Below are 21,259 nucleotides of genomic sequence, written 5' to 3'. Positions count from 1 at the left end.
AAGTTCATTAAATATCTGTGGTACCCGTCCACAGTTCTCCATCCAGAACTTTTGGGGCCAAATGTAATTCAACGGTGACTTTTTAATTTTATTTCAGAAAGGTGATCCTGCATAACATTCCCAGGGGGATCTGAGTAGCACCCTGTAATTAATCTCACTGATGTTTCTGCAATAAAATGTATGAATATTCACATTAAATGGAATAAATTAATATTATAAATAGCCCCAGGTTAGTTCAGGTAAGGTTTTGCTGTCAGGTTAGTTTTCTACAAACTCAGAGAGAAGAACTCTCATATTTCAGAGCTTCACGAATTTTAGAATTGTACATAAGGGATTATGGGTCCATAGTGAGTACTCAGATGTCTTGAAGGGAGAGTCAGTAAACAAAAAATCCAGCAAAAGAGAATAAGACATTTGCTCATTAGAGCACAGCTATTATGGCAGGACTTGGGAGGACCGAGTGAGAGAATGTGGAAGTTGTTTGGTAGAGTATTTAGTCTTAAACAAATGGAAAGTTCCAGTATTATTGTACCCACAATGTTCAAATCAGCTTCTGGCTCCTGATGGAATTCATAGCTCAACTTGTTGTCAATGTGATCAATATCCTAGCGGGTGTCATGTTTGACCCCAGAATTTCTGCTGGTAGGTTGGACTCTGTACATTGTATTGTTCTTGGGCATTTATGTCTCTTACCCTCTCTGGGTCTTGTTTTCTTTGCATAAAAAACCTCTGTGTTTTCTTGGCCACCTCTCAGGGACTTCGGAGAATCCAAATGAGGTGATGTATGATAAAGAACTTTGCAAACTGGAACGTTTCTTATGATTGTTGGGTATCATGATTCTTTTAATGTGCTTGATCCTGGTCATAGTTTTTACTCCCAAGGAGTCACCCTAACTGCCTGGGTTCCAGTCTGGGCTTCTTCACTTTCTTACGAGGTGTGTGTGTGACTTTGGGCAATTTACTTACCCTTTCTGTGCCTTAATTTCCACCTCTGTAAAATGGAAATAATAATTATATTTCTCTCACTGAGCTGTCTTAGGATTCAACGAGGTAATTGCCTGGCATGCGATGAGCCCTCAGTGCTAGCTCCTGGTGTGGCCCCCGGCTTGAAGCAGGCTCAGGCTCAGCAGCCTCTGGGAACAGAAGTGGCAAAGAGATCTTAAATCTTCCCTCCTGTGGTGTGGCTTTGGTAGATTACCGTTGCCGTCCACTAAATAACACACTGCCGTTCACTAAATAACACGCTTCAAAGACCTAAGGGAGATAAAGTCTTGAATGGGCTGAATGAGGAGTCACTTAATGATCACCCCTGTTGGATCCTTATCTGACACCATGTACAAAAATTAACTCAAATTGGATCAAAGACCTAAAACTACAAAACTCTTAGAAGAAAACGTAGGGTAAAACCTTCAAGATGTGGGATTTGGCAGTGATTTCTTGGACATGACTCAAAAAGCACAGGCAACAAAAGAGAAAAATAGGCAAATTGGGCTTTATGAAGAGTTTAAAATTTTGTGCATCAAAAGACAATATCAGCAGAGTAAAAGGGCACCCCACAGAATGGGAGAAAATATTTGCAAGTCGTATGTCTGATAAGAGAATAATATCCAGAATATGTAGAGAACTCCTAAAACTCAAGAACAAATAAACAAGTCAGTTCAAAAATGGGCAAAGGACTTGAATAAACCTTTCTCCAAAGAAGAAATACAAATGGCCAATAAGCACGTGAAAAGATGCTCAGCATCACTAATCATTGGGGAAAATGCAAAGGAAAACTACAGTGAGATAACTATCCCACACCTATTAGAATGGTGACCATGAAAAAAAAAACAACCCAGAAAATAAGAAGTGTTGGTGAGGGGGTGGGAGACAGAACACTTGTGCACGGTTGGTGGGAATGCAAATGGTACAGCCTCTGTGAATAACAGTATGTTGGTTCCTCAAAAAATTAAAAGTAGAATTGTCATATGATTCAGCAATTCCACTCCTGGGTACATATCCAAAAATATTGAAAGCAAGATCTCAAAGAGGTATTTGTACAGCATTATTCACAATAGGTTAAAACATGTAAGCAACTTAAGTGTGTCTATAGACAGATGAATGAATAAGCAAAATGTGGTGTATATGTATGACGGCGTATTATTCAGTCTTAAAAAAGGACAAACTTATGGTTACCAAGTGGGAAAGGAGGGGAGGGATAAATTGGGAGATAGGGATTGACATATACACATTACTGTATATAAAATAGATAACTAACAAGGACTATATAGTACAGGGAACTCTACTCAATACTCTGTAATGACCTATATGGGAAAAGAATCTAAAAAAGAGTGGATATATGTATATGTATAACTGATTCACTTTGCTGTACAGCAGAAACTAACACAACATTGTAAATCAACTATACTCCAATAAAAATTAATTTAAAAAAGGAAATTCTGACATAGGGTACAACGTGGATGAACCTTGAGGACATTATGCTAAGTGAGATAAGCGAGTTACAAAAAGACAAATACTGTATGATTCCACTTGTATGCGGTACTTAGACTAGTCAGAATCATAGAAAGATTTACAGAAAGTAGAATGGTGGTTGCCACAGGCTGTGGAGTAGGGAAAGGGGGAGCTATTGTTTAATGGGTATAGAGTTTCAGCTTTACAAGATTAAAAGAATTATGGAGATAGATGTTGGTGATGGTTGTACAATAACATGAATGTATTTAACACCAGTGAACCATACACTTAAAAATGGTTATGGTGCTAAATTTTATGTGAAGTATATTTAACCACAATAAAGAGAATTAAAATTTAAAAAATAAACATATCACGTTAGGCTTTGTAAAATATAGTTGCAAAACGTTGCATCTTACACAGGCAGCAGCTAATTTCAGCTCATGAGTCAAGGCTCCAGAGACAAGGCTGTAATCTAATGTGTACACAGGACTAAGCTTTAATACATAACTGAACATAAGGCACTGACTTGCCTTGTTCAGAAACCACCAAAGCTTCCCTGTCACTTAGGAAATAATATCCACATTGGCGTAGCATTCAAGGCTGCCATGATACGTTGTTATGTCCGCAGATGTGCAGATGTGGAGACTCTAGAGTGGATTATGAGCCTTGTTATAATGTTAATGGACACATTAACACATGTGCTCTGACCTACAAAGCCAGTCCCTGCTGTAGGATATTTTGGATACTTGTGGTGTTTTGTCATAATGAATCAGACTGCAGAAATGCCTTTCGTGCGTATGACTTTAACTATATATATATTTTAAAATTTTTATTGAAATATAGTTGATTTACAATGTTGTGTTAGTTTCAGATGTACAGCAAAGTGATTCAGTTATACATACACATATAAATATATATATTCTTTTTTTATATTCTCTTCCATTATAGGTTATTATAAGATATTGAGTATAGTTGCCTGTGCTGTACAGTAGGTCCTTGTTGGTTTTCTATTTTACATATAGTAGTGTGTATCTGTTAATCCCAAACTCCTAATTTATCCCTCTCCCACCCCCACTTAACTATATTTTGAATTAGTTAGAAATCCAAGGGTTTTAAGCTGGGGAGGGACACAATCAGATTTGCTTTATAGGAACATGACTGGTGATGCGGTGGAGGGAGGAGGCTGCTGGAATGTGTGGTCTTGGCAGGAATTCTGAGGCCCTCCATGGAAGCGGTGGGGAGAAGGAGGCGGAGATGCAATGGGGAGATATTTAGGGAACGTAACCCACTGGCCCTGTTGGTACAGCACATCCACTGGAGCTGGCTGGGGGGTGGGGCCGGGAGAGCACCGCGAGAATAGCCAGAAGAATTTCCGTGTCGTAGGTCAGAGTGGCTCAGTCGAGTTTGTGCTAAACTGAGGCCTGGTGGGGCACGAGGCAGAGGGACAGAGAGTGTGGCCAACAAGGTTTGGGGCCAGTGGGAAGGTGAAAGGTGGAAGGCACCGTGTGTTTGCGGAGGGATTTTTTGGGTTTCGTTTTTAAGCTAAGAAAGATTTTGGTGGCATCTAAAATATGATACAAATGAACTCATTTACGAAACAGAAACAGACTCACAGACATAGAAAATGAACTTATGGTTACCAAAGGGGAAAGGAGTCGGGGAGGGATAAATTAGGAGTTTGGGATTTGCAGATACGCACTACTGTACATAAAAGAGAGAAAGAACAAGGACCTACTGTAGAGCACAGGGAACTATACCCAATATCCTGTAATAAACCGTAATGCAAAAGAATATGATAAAAGAATATATATACACACACAGACCTACACACACACGTGTAACTGAATCACTTTGCTGTACACCTGAAACTAACACAACCTTGTAAATCAACTATACTTCAATTTAAAAAATAAAATAGAAAAGAAAGGTTTGGACACGGTTAGAAACATTGAGGAGGGCAAAGTTGAAGACGGAGAGGACGGGGGGACCCTTGATGGTGCACGGTCTCCGAGGAGATGGGACAGTGGATTCTAAAGGCCACTGTGCAACTTAACTTGGGGAGGAAGCTTTGCTTTTGTTAATTAATTGCTTGGTTAATTCTTCCATCCTTTTTTAAACAAATATTTATTGAAAGCCTACTATGCATCTAGCCCTATTAGGAGCCAGGATACATTGGCAAGTGAGGCAAACATAATTTTATTCTCAGAGGGGTTAGAGTCTAGGGGAGAAGCAAACATTGGTCGTAGATTCACACAAGTCAATGCGTGCTTACAAGTGAGTGCTCTGAAGGGAAGGAATGCTCCTGTAAGAGCTTATAAATCAGAAACCGAGTTTTGAGAGTGGTGTATGGAGGGACACACGAGCAGGTCATGTGAGCGAGGTCAGAGGAGGACCAGGGAAAGAACATGCTGTACAGATGAAACAACACGTGCAAAGGCCCTGTGGTGGGGGAGGAGAATTCGATTCAAGGGGATGAGGGAAGCTCACACAGCACATGTGGCCAGGAGAGGGGTGCCCAGTGATGCACAGAGATCAGCGGGGGCAGACTACACAGGGCTCTTCTGATGCTCTGTCCTAAGGGCAATGGAAACTATTGTCTTCTGCATGAAGGGATTTCAGTTAGCAACCCACAGAAAGTAGAGCCAAAGCCACATGTCTCCAGGGCGTCACTGGTGGACTGAGAGCTGGGGTCAGATGATGTCTGAGGTTCCTGAATCACCCTGTTGTTGGGAATTCTGGGTTTCTGTAATACCCAGAACCTGTACCAGACTGTTCCAGGCTTCGGAGAAGCCAGGCATTTATAGAGGGCTGAGGGGCTGAGTCAGCTTGTTATCTACTGCCCGTCACTGGGACCCGAGAGAGAGAAAAATTGTCCTCGGTTGGAACCAGTACACTTTAGTGCTTGTAACTTCACACACTGTGGGGCTGGGCTCTCTATCAGCGTCGCATGGTACACAGGGGAATTGCTGGGCAGACCTGATTCTGAGTCAGGTCCCAGGTCACCTGACTTGTGAGGCTTGATGGAGTTACTTTAAAAAATACACAGAAAACTCTTTCTTCAAAGAGCCATACAAGACAACGACCCTGGAGAGAGGAAGCTTAAAATATCTGCTGGACCGGAGTCTCCCTGCACCCCTTCCCCCGCAGATAGCTTCCAGAACAGGGACTGATTCTGCTTGAAGCAGCGGAGAGAGAACTCACTTCTTCTCCTAAATTTAGGATTTAAATTACTTTCCATCCTCATGTCTACTGTGTTGCACTTTTGTTTCCTTCCTGAAAAGTTTTCATGTGTGTTTCTTATGACATGTCTATGCTAAGTCTGAGAAAAGGGCATATGTAAGTGTGATAGCTATATAAGCACAGCCAGGTACAGTCAAATAGCCAAACAATAATACTTAGTAAAAATAACAATTTTAATTTTTAATTTTTTTCTTTTAAAAAAATGTTATTGAAATATAGTTGATTTGCAACATTGTGTTAGTTTCAGGTATACAGCAAAGTGATTCAGTTTTGTGTATATATATATATATATATATATATATATATATATATATATATGTTCTTTTTCAGATTCTCTTCCATTGTAGGTTATTATAAGATATTGAGTATAGTTCCCTGTGCTATACATTAGGTCCTTGTTGGTTATCTATTTTATGTATAGCAGTGTGTATATGTTAATCCCAAACTCCTAATTTATTCCCCCTGGCATTTCCCCTTTGGTAACCATAAGTTTGTTCTCTAAGTCTGTGGGTCTATTTCTGTTTTGTAAATAAGTTTATTTGTATCATTTTTTTAGATTCCACATATAAGTGATATCAATGATACTTGTCTTTTTCTGTCTGACTTCACTTAGTATGATAATCTCTAGGTCCATCCATGTTGCTGCAAATGGCATTATTTCATTCTTTTTTATGGCTGAGTAATATTCCATTGTGTATATGTACCACATCTTCTTTATCCATTCTTCTGTCAATGGACACTTAGGTTGCTTCCACATCTTGGCTATTGTAAATAGTGTTGCTGTGAACACTGGGGTGCATGTGTCTTTTCGAATTATAGTAGTAACAGTATTTGGAACATACTGGCTAAAAGCTCAGGTGCTTCGGTTTGACAAGCCTGGTCTGAATCCTGCCTGTGTCACCAGGTACCCAGTGGGGGACCTTAGCTTTGACTTTCTCAGCTGCCATGGCAGGGCTGAGAGCAGCATATGTTTCTAACAGTTGTGAGAATTCAATGAGATGATGTATGGAAAGCACAGAGCACAGCACTGGCCCATATGAAATCTCAATAACTGTCAGCAGTTCTTCTTATGCTTATTATAATTAATAATCATATTACCAATTGGCAGTGGCTGAGTTAGGCCCAGGGAGGAGGAGCCTGAAAAGTGGCAGAAAATGCTATGTAACTCTTTAATTCTCCCCATCTCAGCCCAGCCACAGTCTGGGTCCTGCCCCATTCTTTCTCTTTCGCTTTGAGGTCTCAGAGGCCAGGCTCCTGCTTGGAACAGAAGAATTGTTTGCTTGCAGCTTCCTCTCTGCTATCCCCAAACTGGTGGCCCAGATGCTGGGGATGTGAAGGGGCGAAAAATGAGACGTGAGCAATGAAAAGCTTAACTCCCCCCTGGGACTGAGCAGTTTACTGGGGTTCAGAATTAGAGGCTGGCTCCAGCTCCATGACTGTGTAGCCTCTTCAAATCAGGATAAGATTACTACTGGGGGGTCCAAAGAGTTATTCTTCAGCTTTGGGGAAAGGTCATGGGATATTCAGAGGGATGATGGGCATGCAGGGAGACCCCATGAGGAATGGGTTCTCTGGAGTCTGATTAGAAGTGGATAAATCAGAACAGAAGGACTCACCCACAGCGAACTGCTTTTAGGATAAACTTATAAACCTTTGTTGTTTGGCAGAGAGTCAGCATCCTGATCATGCTCGCAGACGGCAGAACACTTTTGTGTACGTTAGTCTTACTTTCATTGGGCCTTGAAGGCTAATTTTTGAAATCTGATGGCTCATGATTAATCAATTTATCAATATTTATCGAATGTCCAATTTTAGCTCAACACCCATTCAGCACTTTGCTGGGAGAGAAAAGAAATAGGAGATGTGGTTCTTTGATCTACTAGCAAAATTCATGGCAAAATCCATGTTCGCTGATTAGTTTTTCTCCCTCCCTGCTTCCTTCTTGTGCATTTTGCAATCATCAGAAAGAGACCCTTTACAAATGAACTTATTCACAAAACAGAAAGAGACTCACAGATATAGAAAACAAACTTATGGTTACCAAAGGGGGAAGGGCGGGGAGGGATAAATTAGGAGGTTGGGATTAACACATACGCACTACTGTATATAAAATAGATAACCAACAAGGACCTACTATATAGCACAGGGAATTCTACTCAGTATTTTGTAATAACCTATAAGGGAAAAGAATCTGAAAAAGAATAGATATGTGTGTGTGTGTGTGTGTGTGTGTATGTATGTATACACACACACACACACACACACACACACACACACACATAGCTGAATCACTGTGCTGTACACCTGAAACTAACACAATATTGTAAATCAACTATACTTCTATAAAAATAATAATACTTTTCTTCAATACCCAGAAAAGCCACAAGCAGAAAAAAAAAAAAAAGAAAAAAGGTAACCACCTTTTATTCATTGACAGAGTTAACACAGGAGAAATGGAAATAAGTATATACATTACAATCTGCAGTCCTTTCTCAGGAGAAAGGAGAGATTCTAGGGACATTTCTTGATTTTTTTTAAAGCCAGTAACACACATTACTGAAAATTATATATCTGGCAAATAAGAATATAAAACTGGGAAGGTTTCTGTTTATCTTCCAGATCCACAGTCGGCTTTTCTCATCCCCCGAAGATCACTCTGCCTGGGAAAGAAACGAGAGTCTTTCAAATGCAGGTAAAGAACTCATCTCTGACCGGGTGGCACTCCCTCCAAGCCTTTATTTAGTCTCTCTCTCCTTTATTTTTATTAATAGTGAAATGTGCTTTGGAGACTAGTCTTCCCCCAAACGTGAAATGAGAGCTCAGTGACTCCGACAAGATTTGAAGCTGATTTGAATTTCCAAACACACAGGCTTTTAGGTTGGCAGTCTCTGAAAAAACAAACAATGCAGAAGAAATATTGGTTGCCTTAGGTAATGCCTTCAGAAGCCAAGATTATGGCTGGGCGTGCGGGGGTTAGGCCAGCGTTAGAGCAGGGACAAATGTGGAATCTTCTCAGAGCTGGAGCCGGTGCAACTGAAATACAGGCACGGTATCTGTGCTTTCATAAATCACTTCAATTCATAGGCACTCAACTGTAGAAACACTAGGTGAGATGCTTCCAGTCCCTAACTTTGTTAAGTTTGTTAACGTAAATGGCATGAAGCTAAGCTTTTTTACTCCCTTTCATGAGAGAAATCATATGGGTGTAGGTCAAATTTCTGATGGTCTTGTAATAAGACTGCCGGGTTAATAGAATATTTCTGTTCAGAGACTGTAGCAAAAATTCTGAAAGAATTGTTTTTCACATAGCAAATTCAATTTTTTAATCTCCATTTGAGTTTGAGTTTGTAAATGTGGCTGATGCGTTGGTATAAATGTGTCTGTGTATGTGATTACACACACACACACACACACACACACACACATTTGTCGCCTCTCTTTTCATTACCCCTCACCACCTGCCTATATCAAAGGTATCAGGGACCTGAAATCCTTTCCTTAACTGACACAGTCAACCCAAGACAAAAATGTTATTTGAAAGGAGCTTTCCTAGTTAATCCTCTCTGGAGCCACCACAGCATGGTTTGTAAGCTTATTCTTTAGTAGTGGCAGCTTTTTAGTTTGGATCCTTTAAAAACCTAGCCCAGAAATTGCTTGTGGTAAGAATGTGAATCCACAGATAGAAGTTTCTGGTAGTGTGGGCAGCAGGCTCAGGAAGCACACTGGCCACCGGCACCCCACGGGGAGTTTGGGGACATTAGGAAGAATGCCACGTTTCCTTGGGGCACTCGGAGGTGCCTGGGAGAACAGTCAGGCCCAGGTGACCTCATGTGGATGTGTGTCTTCTTTTCCTGAGGGCTAGGTCAGCTAAAATGGGCCTGCTCCAGCTCTTCCGACAGGGATGCCTGCTCACGTGGTAGTTAGCAGTTTAATGACCTAGAAACAAGCACAAGCTGGCCCTGAGACCAGAGGTTAATGGTCCAGGCTGCAGGGAATGTGCCCAAGCAAGCCTGGGTGAGCGGAAAGACACGTATCTCCTGGATTTCTTTCTTTCCTTTTAGATCTATCTATATTTTCAAAGTTCTCGTTCTGGAAGAACACTTTAGAGGCAGTCTTAAAAGTTGGGTATTCAGGCCAAAGGCAAGGAGTTGCTAAAGAATCATTCATGACACTTGTTAAAGAGGGTAAGGCAGATTTTATTCAGAGGGACTGCAGCAGTGGGGTCTTACAGGAGGGGAGAGAGATTGGACTCAACTCCAAATACAAGGAAAAATGGGAGTTTATAGCCAAGGAGCAGGGAAGGGGTCATTGGATGGAAGATTTCTAAGAGGAAGCATCAGGGGTAAGGGGAATTTTGGCTAACGTGACTTGACAGGTGGGGGATGAGGAATTTGATCAGATATCAAGGACGGGGGATTTCCTCTAAATTGACCCAGCAGGATTCTTGCTAAAATCGGGCTAAACGGGCCAAGGACAGAACCCGAGAGCGTGGCCTTGTTGAAAAGAGTTCTCAGAGGAGACTGACTCAGGTCAAGAATGGTCTCTGTTGGAGTCGGTGCGTGTGTGGGCACCATGCTTCCGTGGGGGCCTGACTCCTTGAGGGGACACTTATGCCCTCCGCATCTTCCCACAAGGTCATTCCCACCTGTTAAAGGGAAATTGCACTGGACACTGGTTGAAAGCTGCAAGACAGATTTTATTGGAGCTGCTGCAGTAGGGGAGAGATTCCAGTGCAGCACCGAGCTCAACTCTGAGTATGGCAGGCATCTGGGGACCTACAGCTGATGGGGGGAGTGAGCGACGCAGCGGATGGAGAGTTACCGAGAAGAACTTGATTAGATACCACAGGTCAGGGAGAGTCTTGTGAAACCAGCTTAGCAGCATTTGAATGAAACTGGACTCAATGGGATTCTTGGGCCTGACAGGCCAAGGCAGCAGGCCTAGACGAAGCCTGGTCAGGAAGAGGGCTCAGAGGAGTCCGACTAAAGTTTGGTCCAGGAGGGAGAGGTGTCACACCTCTTCTACGAAAATTGGCCTGAGCTGTCACCTGTGTCCTTTGAACTCTCTGTGGTCCAACTTGCTCCCTCAGGAAAGAACAAGGAAGTTTGGTTCAGGAATTAGACTTCCTGTACCCACACTCCTGAGGAGGGCTCAGTGCAAGAATGAGATCTCTCTCAGCCCCCTGGGCTTTGGGAAACCCAGAGAGCAGAGTTTTAGGTCAGGCTTGGGGTTGCAAGGACCAGAAACACACTATTGACGACAAAAGAAAAATGGTTGTAAGGAAACCAGTGAACTTTGTAGGAGAACAAGCCACCGGGTTGCACAAAGTACAGGAACCAAGGGGGCTCTGTGGGACCCAGTAGCAAGAGTGTGGCCCTTCACTTAGAGCCACAGTAACAGGATCTGTGCCTGACTCTTGCAGCCCATGTCTTTCAGTTAACCTTCTCAGGCTCCATCCTGAGTCAATCATCCCGGGTTAGGAGGCAAGGTCAGATGTTAGAAACCTGGCTTCCGGGCATCCAACCTTATGGGTGCCTGGCTAACAGGGCAGTTCTCCCAGAAGGAGTCCACAGGCCAAGCTGATGTCCCAAAGGCATGAGTAGGCCCATGGAATCTCAAGTTTGAGAGGGGCCACGGAGGTCGTTTTGTCCAATTTCTTCCTGATGCCTGACATCTGAAACCCCTCCACCTCCTGCCCTCGCAGGAGCGAGGAAGCCTCTGCAGAGGAGGCCGACCACACAGCAAGCCCCAAGGCCAGGGGGACTCACTCTATTTGAAGGTAGCTCGTGACTTGCTCACACAGCTGGAATTGTTAGAAAGCTTTTCTATTGTGTTGAGCCAAATAAATAACCTTCTTTATTTTTAATCTGTACTGAGTAGGCAAAGAGACCCATTAAATATTTTTAAGTTGCTGGAATATGTGGTCTGATCTGTGTTCTAGGAAGACAACTGTATTGTGATATTCTAGGAAGCTAGATCGGGGGTATTTGGTCCAATGGGAGTTCAGAGTGCTCATGCAGGAAATCTGAAGTGAACGTCATCTCTGAATTTTCATTTTTGTTTCCTTCATTTGCCCAATGCAACTATTCACTGCCTCGGTCATTGGAAATTCCAGAACTGGGAAGGGCAGAGAGTTGATTTCTTATGGTAAAATTGTCCTCTTGTCCAGGCCTTTGAAATCTCTTGGCCGGGGTAAAATTTCAGTTTACTATGATTAATAGGCTCCTAGCAGTAAGGGAGAAAAAATTGTAGGAAGGATGACTATTTCTTTTTTTAATGTTTATTTTTTATTTATTTATTTTTTCTTATTAGTCATCCATTTTATACATATCAGTGTATACATGTCAATCCCAATCTCCCAATTCATCACACACACCCCCTGCCTCTTTCCCCCCTTGGTGTCCATACGTTCTTTCTCTACATCTGTGTCTCAATTTCTGCTCTGCAAACCAGTTCATCTGTACCATTTTCTAGGTTCCACATATATGCGTTAATATACGATATTTGTTTTTCTCTTTCTGACTTACTTCACTCTGTATGACCGTCTCTAGATGCATCCACATCTCTACAAATGACCCAATTTTGTTCCTTTTTATGGCTGAGTAATATTCCATTGTATATATGTACCACAACTTCTTTATCCATTTGTCTGTTGATGGGCATTTAGGTTGCTTCCATGACCTGGCTATTGTAAATAGTGCTGCAATGAACACTGGGGTGCATGCGTCTTTTTGAATTATGGTTTTCTCTCTGGGTATATGCCCAGTAGTGGGATTGCTGGATCATATGGTAGTTCTATTTTTAGTTCTTTAAGGAGCCTCCATACTGTTCTCCATAGTGGCTGTATCAATTTACATTCCTACCAACAGTGCAAGAGGGTTCCCTTTTCTCCACACCCTCTCCAGCATTTGTTGTTTGTAGATTTTCTGATGATGCCCATTCTGACTGGTGTGAGGTGATACCTCATGGTAGTTTTGATTTGCATTTCTCTAATAATTAGTGATGTTGAGCAGCTTTTCATGTGCTTCTTGGCCATCTGTATGTCTTCTTTGGAGAAATGTCTATTTAGGTCTTCTGCCCATTTTTGGATTGGGTTGTTTGCTTCTTTAGTATTGAGCTGCATGAGCTGTTTATATATTTTGGAGATTAATCGTTTGTCCATTGATTCCTTTGCAAATATTTTCTCCCATTCTGAGGGTTGTGTTTTCGTCTTGTTTATGGTTTCCTTTGCTGTGCAAAAGCTTTGAAGTTTCATTAGGTCCCATTTGTTTATTTTTGTTTTTATTTCCATTACTCTAGGAGGTGGATCAAAAAAGATCTTGCTGTGATTTATGTCAAAGAGTGTTCTTCCTATGTTTTCCTCTAAGAGTTTTATAGTGCCCAGTCTTACATTTACGTCTCTAATCCATTTTGAGTTTATTTTTGTGTATGGTGTTAGGGAGTGTTCTAATTTCATTCTTTTACATGTAGCTGTCCAGTTTTCCCAGCACCACTTATTGAAGAGACTGTCTTTTCTCCATTGTATATCCTTGCCTCCTTTGTCATAGATTAGTTGACCATAGGTGCGTGGGTTTATCTCTGGGCCTTCTATCCTGTTCCATTGATCTATATTTCTGTTTTTATGCCAGTACCATATTGTCTTGATTACTGTAGCTTTGTAGTATAGTCTGAAGTCAGGGAGTCTGATTCCTCCTGCTCCGTTTTTTTCCCTCAAGGCTGCTTTGGCTATTATGGGTCTTTTGTGCCTCCATACAAATTTTAAGATTTTTTGTTCTAGTTCTGTAAAAAATGCCATTGGTAATTTGATAGGGATTGCTCTGAATCTGTAGATTGCTTTGGATAGTATAATCATTTTCACAACATTGATTCTTCCAACCCAAGAACATGGTATATCTCTCCATCTGTTGGTATCATCTTTAATTTCTTTCATCAGTGTCTTATAGTTTTCTGCATACAGGTCTTTTGTCTCCCTAGGTAGGTTTATTCCTAGGTATTTTATTCATTTTATTGCAATGGTAAATGGGAGTGTTTCCTTATTTTCTCTTTCAGACTTTTCATCATTAGTGTATAGGAATGCCAGAGATTTCTGTGCATTAATTTTGTATCCTGCAACTTTACCAAATTCATTGATTAGCTCTAGTAGTTTTCTGGTGGCATCTTTAGGATTCTCTGTGTATAGTATCATGTCATCTGCAAACAGTGACAGTTTTAGTTCTTTTCCAATTTGTATTCCTTTTATTTCTTTTTCTTCTCTGATTGCCATGGCTAGGACTTCCAAAACTATGTTGAATAGTAATGGTGAGAGAGGACATCTTTGTCTTGTTCCTGATCTTAGAGGCAATGCTTTCAGTTTTTCACCATTGAGAATAAAGTTTGCTCTGGGTTTGTCGTATATGGCCTTTATTATGTTGAAGTTGGTTCCCTCTATGCCCACTTTCTGGAGAGTTTTTATCATAAGTGGGTGTTGAATTTTGTAAAAAGCTTTTTCTGCCTCTATTGAGATGATCATATGGTTTCCATTTTTCAGTTTGTTAATATGGTGTACCACATTGATTGATTTGCGTATATTGAAGAATCTTGCATCGCTGGGATAAATCCCACTTAATCATGGTGTATGATCCTTTTAATGTGTTGTTGGATTCTGTTTGCTAGTATTTTGTTGAGGATTTTTGCATCTATATTCATCAGTGATATTGGTCTGTAATTTTCTTTTTTTGCAGTATCTTTGTCTGGTTTTAGTATCAGGGTGATGGTGGCCTCATAGAATGCGTTTGGGAGTGTTCCTTCCTCTGCAATTTTTTGGAAGAGTTTGAGAAGGATGGGTGTTAGCTCTTCTCTAAATGTTTGATAGAATTCACCTGTGAAGCCATCTGGTCCTGGACTTTTGTTGGAAGATTTTTAATCACAGTTTCAATTTCATTACTTGTGATTGGTCTGTTCATATTTTCTGTTTCATCCTGGTTCAGTCTTGGAAGGTTATACCTTTCTAAGAATTTGTCCATTTCTGCCAGGTTGTCCATTTTATTGGCATAGAGTTGCTTGTAGTAGTCTCTTAGGATGTTTTGTATTTCTGCGGTGTCTGTTGTAACTTCTCCTTTTTCATTTCTAATTTTATTGATTTGAGTCCTCTCCCTCTTTTTCTTGATGAGTCTGGCTAATGGCTTATCAATTTTGTTTGTCTTCTCAAAGAAGCAGCTTTTAGTTTTATTGATCTTTGCTATTGTTTTCTTTGTTTCTATTTCACTTATTTCTGCTCTGATCTTTATGATTTCTTTCCTTCTGCTAACTTTGGATTTTGTTTTTCCTTCTTTCTCTAGTTCCTTTAGGTGTAAGGTTAGATTGTTTATTTGAGATTTTTTCTTGTTTCTTGAGGTAGGCTTGTATAGCTATAAACTTCCCTCTTAGAACTGCTTTTGCTGCATCCCATAGATTTTGGATCGTCGTGTTTTCATTGTCATTTGTCTCTAGGTATTTTTTGATTTCCTCTTTGATTTTTTCAGTGATCTCTTGGTTATTTAGTAAGGTATTGTTTAGCCTCCATGTGTTTGTGTTTTTTACGTTTTTTTCCCTGTAATTTATTTCTAATCTCATAATGTTGTGGTCAGAAGAGATGCTTGATATGATTTCAATTTTCTTGAATTTACTGAGGCTTGATTTGTGACTCAAGATGTGATCTATCCTGGAGATTGTTCCATGTGCACTTGAGAAGAATGTGTAGTCTGATGTTTTTGGATGGAATGTCCTATAAATATCAATTAAATCTATCTGGTCTATTATGTCATTTAAAGCTTGTGTTTCCTTATTAATTTTCTGTTTGGATGATCTGTCCATTGGTGTAAGTGAGATGTTAAAGTCCCCCCTATTATTGTGTTACTGTCGATTTCCTCTTTTAGAGCTGTTAGCAGTTGCCTTATATATTGAGGTGCTGCTATGTTGGGTGCATATATATTTATAATTGTTATATCTTGGTTTGATCCCTTGATCATTACATAGTGTCCATCCTTGTCTCTTGTAACATTCTTTATTTTAAAGTCTATTTTATCTGATACGAGTATTCGTACTCCAGCTTTCTTTTGATTTCCATTTGCATGGAATATCTTTTTCCATCTCCTCACTTTCAGTCTGTATGTGTCCCTAGGTCTGAAATGGGTCTCTTGTAGACAGCATATATATGGGTCTTGTTTTTGTATCCATTCAGCAGGCCTGTGTCTTTTGGTTGGAGCATTTAATCCGTTCATGTTTAAGGTAATTATCGATATGTATGTTCCTATGACCATTTTCTTAATTGTTTTGGGTTTGTTTTTGTAGATCCTTTTCTTCTCTTGTGTTTCCCACTTAGAGAAGTTCCTTTAGCATTTATTGTAGAGCTGGTTTGGTGGTGCTGAATTCTGTTAGCTTTTGCTTGTCTGTAAAGCTTTTGATTTCTCCATCAAATCTGAATGAGATCCTTGCCGGGTAGAGTAATCTTGGTTGTAGGTTCTTCCCTTTCATCACTTTAAGTATATCATGCCACTCCCTTCTGGCTTGTAGAGTTTCTGCTGAGAAATCAGCTGTTAACCTTATGGGAGTTCCCTTGTATGTTATTTGTCATTTTTCCCTTGCTGCTTTCAATAATTTTTCTTTGTCTTTAATTTTTGTCAGTTTGATTGCTATGTGTCTCGGTGTGTTTCTCCTTGGGTTTATCCTGTATGGGACTCTGCACTTCCTGGACTTGGGTGGCTATTTCCTTTCCCATGTTGGGGAAGTTTTCGACTATAATCTCTTCAAATATTTTCTCGGGTCCTTTCTCTCTCTCTTCTCCTTCTGGGACCCCTATGATATGAATGTTGTTGTGTTTAATGTTGTCCCAGAGGTCTCTTAGGGTGTCTTCATTTCTTTTCATTCTTTTTTCTTTATTGTGTTCTGCAGCAGTGAATTCCACCATTCTGTCTTCCAAGTCACTTATCCGTTCTTCTGCCTCAGTTATTCTGCTATTGATTCCTTCTAGTGTAGTTTTCATTTCAGTTATTGTATTGTTCATCTCTGTTTGTTTGTTCTTTAATTCTTCTAGATCTTTGTTAAACATTTCTTGCATCTTCTCGATCTTTGCCTCCATTCTTTTCCCGAGGTCCTAGATCATCTTCACAATCATTATTCTGAATTCTTTTTCTGGAAGATTGCCTATCTCCATTTCACTTAGTTGTTTTTCTGGGGTTTTGTCTTGTTCCTTCATTTGGTACATAGCCCTCTGCCTTTTCGTCTTGTCTGTCTTTCTGTGAATGTGGTTTTTGTTCCACAGGCTGCAGGATTGTCGTTCTTCTTGCTTCTGCTCTCTGCCCTTTAGGATGACTATTTCTGCCCAGACTTACATCTGTTTTCAAAATCAGTGGGAGGTAGGAAGTCCCTTTCAAATTTCTATTCTGCGTGTTATAAAAAGATTCCATTTACAGTTTCCCTATCACCGTGCTACTTGTCTGCCTATAAGACTGCTTGCTCTAAGGATTTAGCAAGGATTGGGAGAATCAGGTGTGCATTTAAGCCATTTCTGGGGAAATCACTTATAGGAAATGTATGTAAAGGGGATTGACGAAGGTCACTGGTTCAATTAGTAATTCACTTAGCTTAGGAAGAAGGTGGGACAGCATGAAATTTTCTCCCTCCTGATCAATTAAGCCTGACCTTTACAAATGGCAATTTTTAAAGGGTGGGTGTTTGATTGATGAGTGGGATGAAGTGATTATATTTCCACTTAAAACTTGAGGATAATTGTTCCTTTATACCAGCTTTTATAAGAGCAGTGATTTGCTTCCGTCATAATCATAGTTTCAATTTTATTTCATAGAGTCAAACAGTCAGTTGCCCCAATAATACACTTACTGTTGACTACGCTTTGAAGAGGGATTGTTCTATTATACCTTAAAAACCACCCTGGATCTGATGTGAGTTGTGTTTCTTTTCTCTTCTGGACGTTATTTGTAATGCAGTTTCTCTACGAATGAGGTATAGAAGGGACACCAAATTTTTATTTATTTATTTATTTAAATTGAACTATAGTTGATTTACAATGTTGTCTTAGTTTCAGATGTACAGTAAAGTGATCCAGTTATACATATATATAAATATATATACTCTTTTTTAATATTCTCTTCCATTATAGGTTATTACAAGATATTGAGTATAGTTCCCTGTGCTATACAGTAGGTTCTTGTTGGTTATCTATTTTATACATAGTAGTGTGTATCTGTTAATCCCAAACTCTTAATTTATCCCTCCCCCATCCCCTTTCCCCCTTTGGTAACCATAGGTTTGTTTTCTATGTCTGTGAATCTGTTTCTGTTTCGTAAATAAGTTCACTTTAGGGACACCAAATTTATCTTTTTTTTTTCCCTGAAAAACCTGTTTTTTAAATTAAGGTTCTAATTGTTGGAGTAGAACGATGTGGATACTTTTTGTACAGAGCTGTTTTGATCACACTGTGCTTATCTGCCTTATTATAGATTCCTCCCTGCCCATGGGGAGGATTCCTCTCTTGAGCAGTGTTTAAGAGTGTCTTTTAAAAAAATTATTATTATTATTAGTTAATTAATTAATATATTTATTTTTGGCTGTCTTGGGTCTTTGTTGCTGCGCGCGAGCTTTCTCTAGTTGTGGCGAGCGGGGGCTACTCTTCAGTGTGGTGCGCGGGTTTCTCATTGAGGTGGCTTCTCATGTTGCGGAGCACCCGGGCTCTAGGCACGTGGGCTTCAGTAGCTGTGGCACGCAGGCTCAGTAGTTGGGGCTCACGGGCTCTAAAGCACAGGCTCAGTAGTTGTGGCACACAGGCTTAGTTGCTCCATGGCATGTGGGATCTTCCCTGGCCAGGGCTCGAACCCCGTGTCCCCTGCATTGGCAGGTGGATTCTTAACCACTGTGCCACCAGGGAAGCCCATTATTTTTTTTTTTTTTTTTAAATTGATATTTTGAGTTATCAATCAACCTTGCAATTCTGTTAGAAACTCCACTTGCTCATTTTACATATTATTGGATTCAATTTGTTATTATGTTTTAAAGACTTATGGGTCTGTGTTTATAAAGGATATTGGTCTGCAGTTTCTTTTTTTTTTTTTTAATAATTCTTTATTTTACTTATTTATTTTTGGCTGTGTTGGGTCTTCGTTTCTGTGCGAGGGCTTTCTCCAGTTGTGGCAAGCGGGGGCCACTCTTCATCGCGGTGCGCGGGCCTCTCACTGTCGCGGCCTCTCTTGTTGCGGAGCACAGGCTCCAGACGCGCAGGCTCAGTAGTTGTGGCTCACGGGCCTAGTTGCTCTGTGGCATGTGGGATCTTCCCAGACCAGGGCTCGAACCCATGTCCCCTGCATTGGCAGGCAGATTCTCAACCACTGCGCCACCAGGGAAGCCCTATTTTTTTTTTAATAGTGTCTTTAATCAAAGCAATTTTCTGGTCAGAAATCACATCAGTCCTCAGAGAGCAAAGTATAAACTCCTTGGCCCAACATTCCCTTCCCCCTCTGACTCTAGTCCATTCTTCTGGATTTTTCTCCAGTTGGGTAGCCTTGCAGCACCTGTGCTCAACACTTGCTTATGTCTCTCCTTGGCCATGGTGAGATTCTCCTGAAACTGACTTCTATGTATTTCTGTTGAGAATATCCTTCCTTTTTCAGATGAGTTCCCTGAATCAACCTGCCCCACCCCTAGTCTCCCAAGGGCATTTTGTTTTTTCAGCAATCAGTTCTTCCATTGTTTTCTTGTTTCCTCTGTAGATTTGTCCTTTTTTTCCCCTTCAAGACTGTGGGCTCAGAGAGCAGGGACCTTGTCCCACTCATCTCCATGTTCCCAAGTTCAGGGACTGGCCCGTGAACTTGGGCCAGTTGTTCACTAGATTGAATGACATTATTTGTATGAAGGATTGACATGGAGCTGACTGCATCCAGGGATCCAACCTGCCCCTCCCAGGAAGCCCACAGAGCAGGCTGGGAATTGGATCCTGTCATAGCTGCTGAGACCCTGACAGGGAAGCATTTGTCTTTGGATTTTTTTTAAATTAATTAATTTATTTTTGGCTGCTTTGGGTCTTTGTTGCTGCACGTGGGCTTTTCTCTAGTTGCGTCCAGCGGGAACTACTTTTTGTTGCGGTGTGCGGGCTTCTCATTGTGGTGGCTTCTCTTGTTGCGGAGCACAGGCTTTAGGTGCGTGGGCTTCAGTAGTTGTGGCACAGGGGCTCAGTAGTTGTGGCTCACGGGCTCTAGAGCGCAGGCTCAGTAGTTGTGGTGCACAGGCTTAGTTGCTCCGCGGCATGTGGAATCTTCCCGGACCAGGGCTCGAGCCCATGTGCCCTGCACTGGCGAGCAGATTCTTAACCACTGCACCACCAGGGATGTCCTTGTCTTTGGATTTTTTCCAAGATTCTTTCAAGGGCTTTGTATGACAGGCACCTGTACTGTGACTCAGCTTCCTTTGTTGAGAGGGACAGCCTTCCACTGAGCGTCTCCTTTCTGCTTTCTCCACCCAGCCTCCACCCTGTTCTGCAAGAGGGAGGTGGGAAAAAGCAGCACAACTTCTGGTCCCCGGAGAAGAAAGGACGTTTATTCCTGCTTTCTGAGCAAGACATAAAGAGACATGTTTGGGTCAGTTATGCCAACTTGTATAGGACATTATTGGAAAGAAAATAGACCAAGTTGCTTTTGTCACAGGGACATGTGATGGTCCCTGTTTGTTCTCTGATGAATAACCGTTCCGCTCACATCCCCTCCTGAGTTCTGCTTAGAGGCTGCCTGGGTCTTGACCCTCAGTTTTGCTGCAATCACCAATAAATAGTGCAATAAGCAACTTTCTCCCCCTATACGAGTTTCTGCCTCTAGCTTCATCTTTGCCCATCACCTGGTGCATAATCTAATTTTAAAAATAATTGGTGAAATAATGTACTAAGCAAAGAGCTCAGCTGAAGATTACCCAGTTGTGTAGCTTTGTGTCAGAAAGAACTGCATCCAGGCGGATTTAACTGCTTCCTCTCAGAGGCATGGACACTTAGTTACCGCCTCTTGTGTACTGAGGAGCAAAAGAACCTCAGCCAGATCTGAGGAAGTCAGATGCTGGGGTGGACATGACATGGACAGTCCCTAAGGGCCACTGTGTCCTATTCTTAGAAAGGGGGAATGAGTTTCAATTCATTTCTCCCCAGAGGGTATGAGCCCTTCATCCACTGTGCAGTCTCTCTAAGCTCAGGATTGCTGTCCCATCTCAGAAATGGTACCACCATCCATCTGGTTGGCGAAGCTGGAACCCAAGGAGTCTTTCTGTGTCTCTCACACTCCCACATCCAATCCCTGACTACATTCTTGTGATCTACCTCCTAATCATCTCTGGGATCCACCCTCTTCTCTCCATCCCTGCTGCCATGTTGGTTGGACTCCTGCACTAGTCCATGCTTTCTGCCTAGTCTCCACCTATAGACAGAAAGAGCTGTTGAGGCCGTGTTGCTCCCCACTTAAAAATCTTTCCATTCCTTTCAGTTGCTCTTAGAATAAAGAAAGTTCTTAGTTTCTTTCATCAGCATCTTATAGTTTTCAGAGTACAGGTCTTTTGCCTCCTT

At 41.2% G+C, this 21,259-nt stretch overlaps 1 protein-coding gene across 2 annotated transcripts in view; it reads left to right on the top strand.

Moving 5' to 3' along the window:
- The window catches only part of C7H10orf90 (chromosome 7 C10orf90 homolog), a 232,427-nt gene that overhangs the window by 18,676 nt on the left and 192,492 nt on the right, over positions 1-21,259 (top strand). For both annotated transcript variants that reach the window (XM_068549080.1, XM_068549077.1), the window contains exon 2: positions 8,311-8,383. In XM_068549080.1, the coding sequence (XP_068405181.1) occupies positions 8,311-8,383 (73 nt within the window). The remainder of the gene's footprint in view (positions 1-8,310; positions 8,384-21,259) is intronic.

The sequence above is a fragment of the Eschrichtius robustus genome, chromosome 7, assembly GCF_028021215.1.
Source record: "Eschrichtius robustus isolate mEscRob2 chromosome 7, mEscRob2.pri, whole genome shotgun sequence".
NCBI lineage: Eukaryota > Metazoa > Chordata > Mammalia > Artiodactyla > Eschrichtiidae > Eschrichtius > Eschrichtius robustus.
The sequence above is the reverse complement of the archived record's forward strand: the minus strand, read 5'-3'. Positions and strand labels throughout refer to the sequence as shown.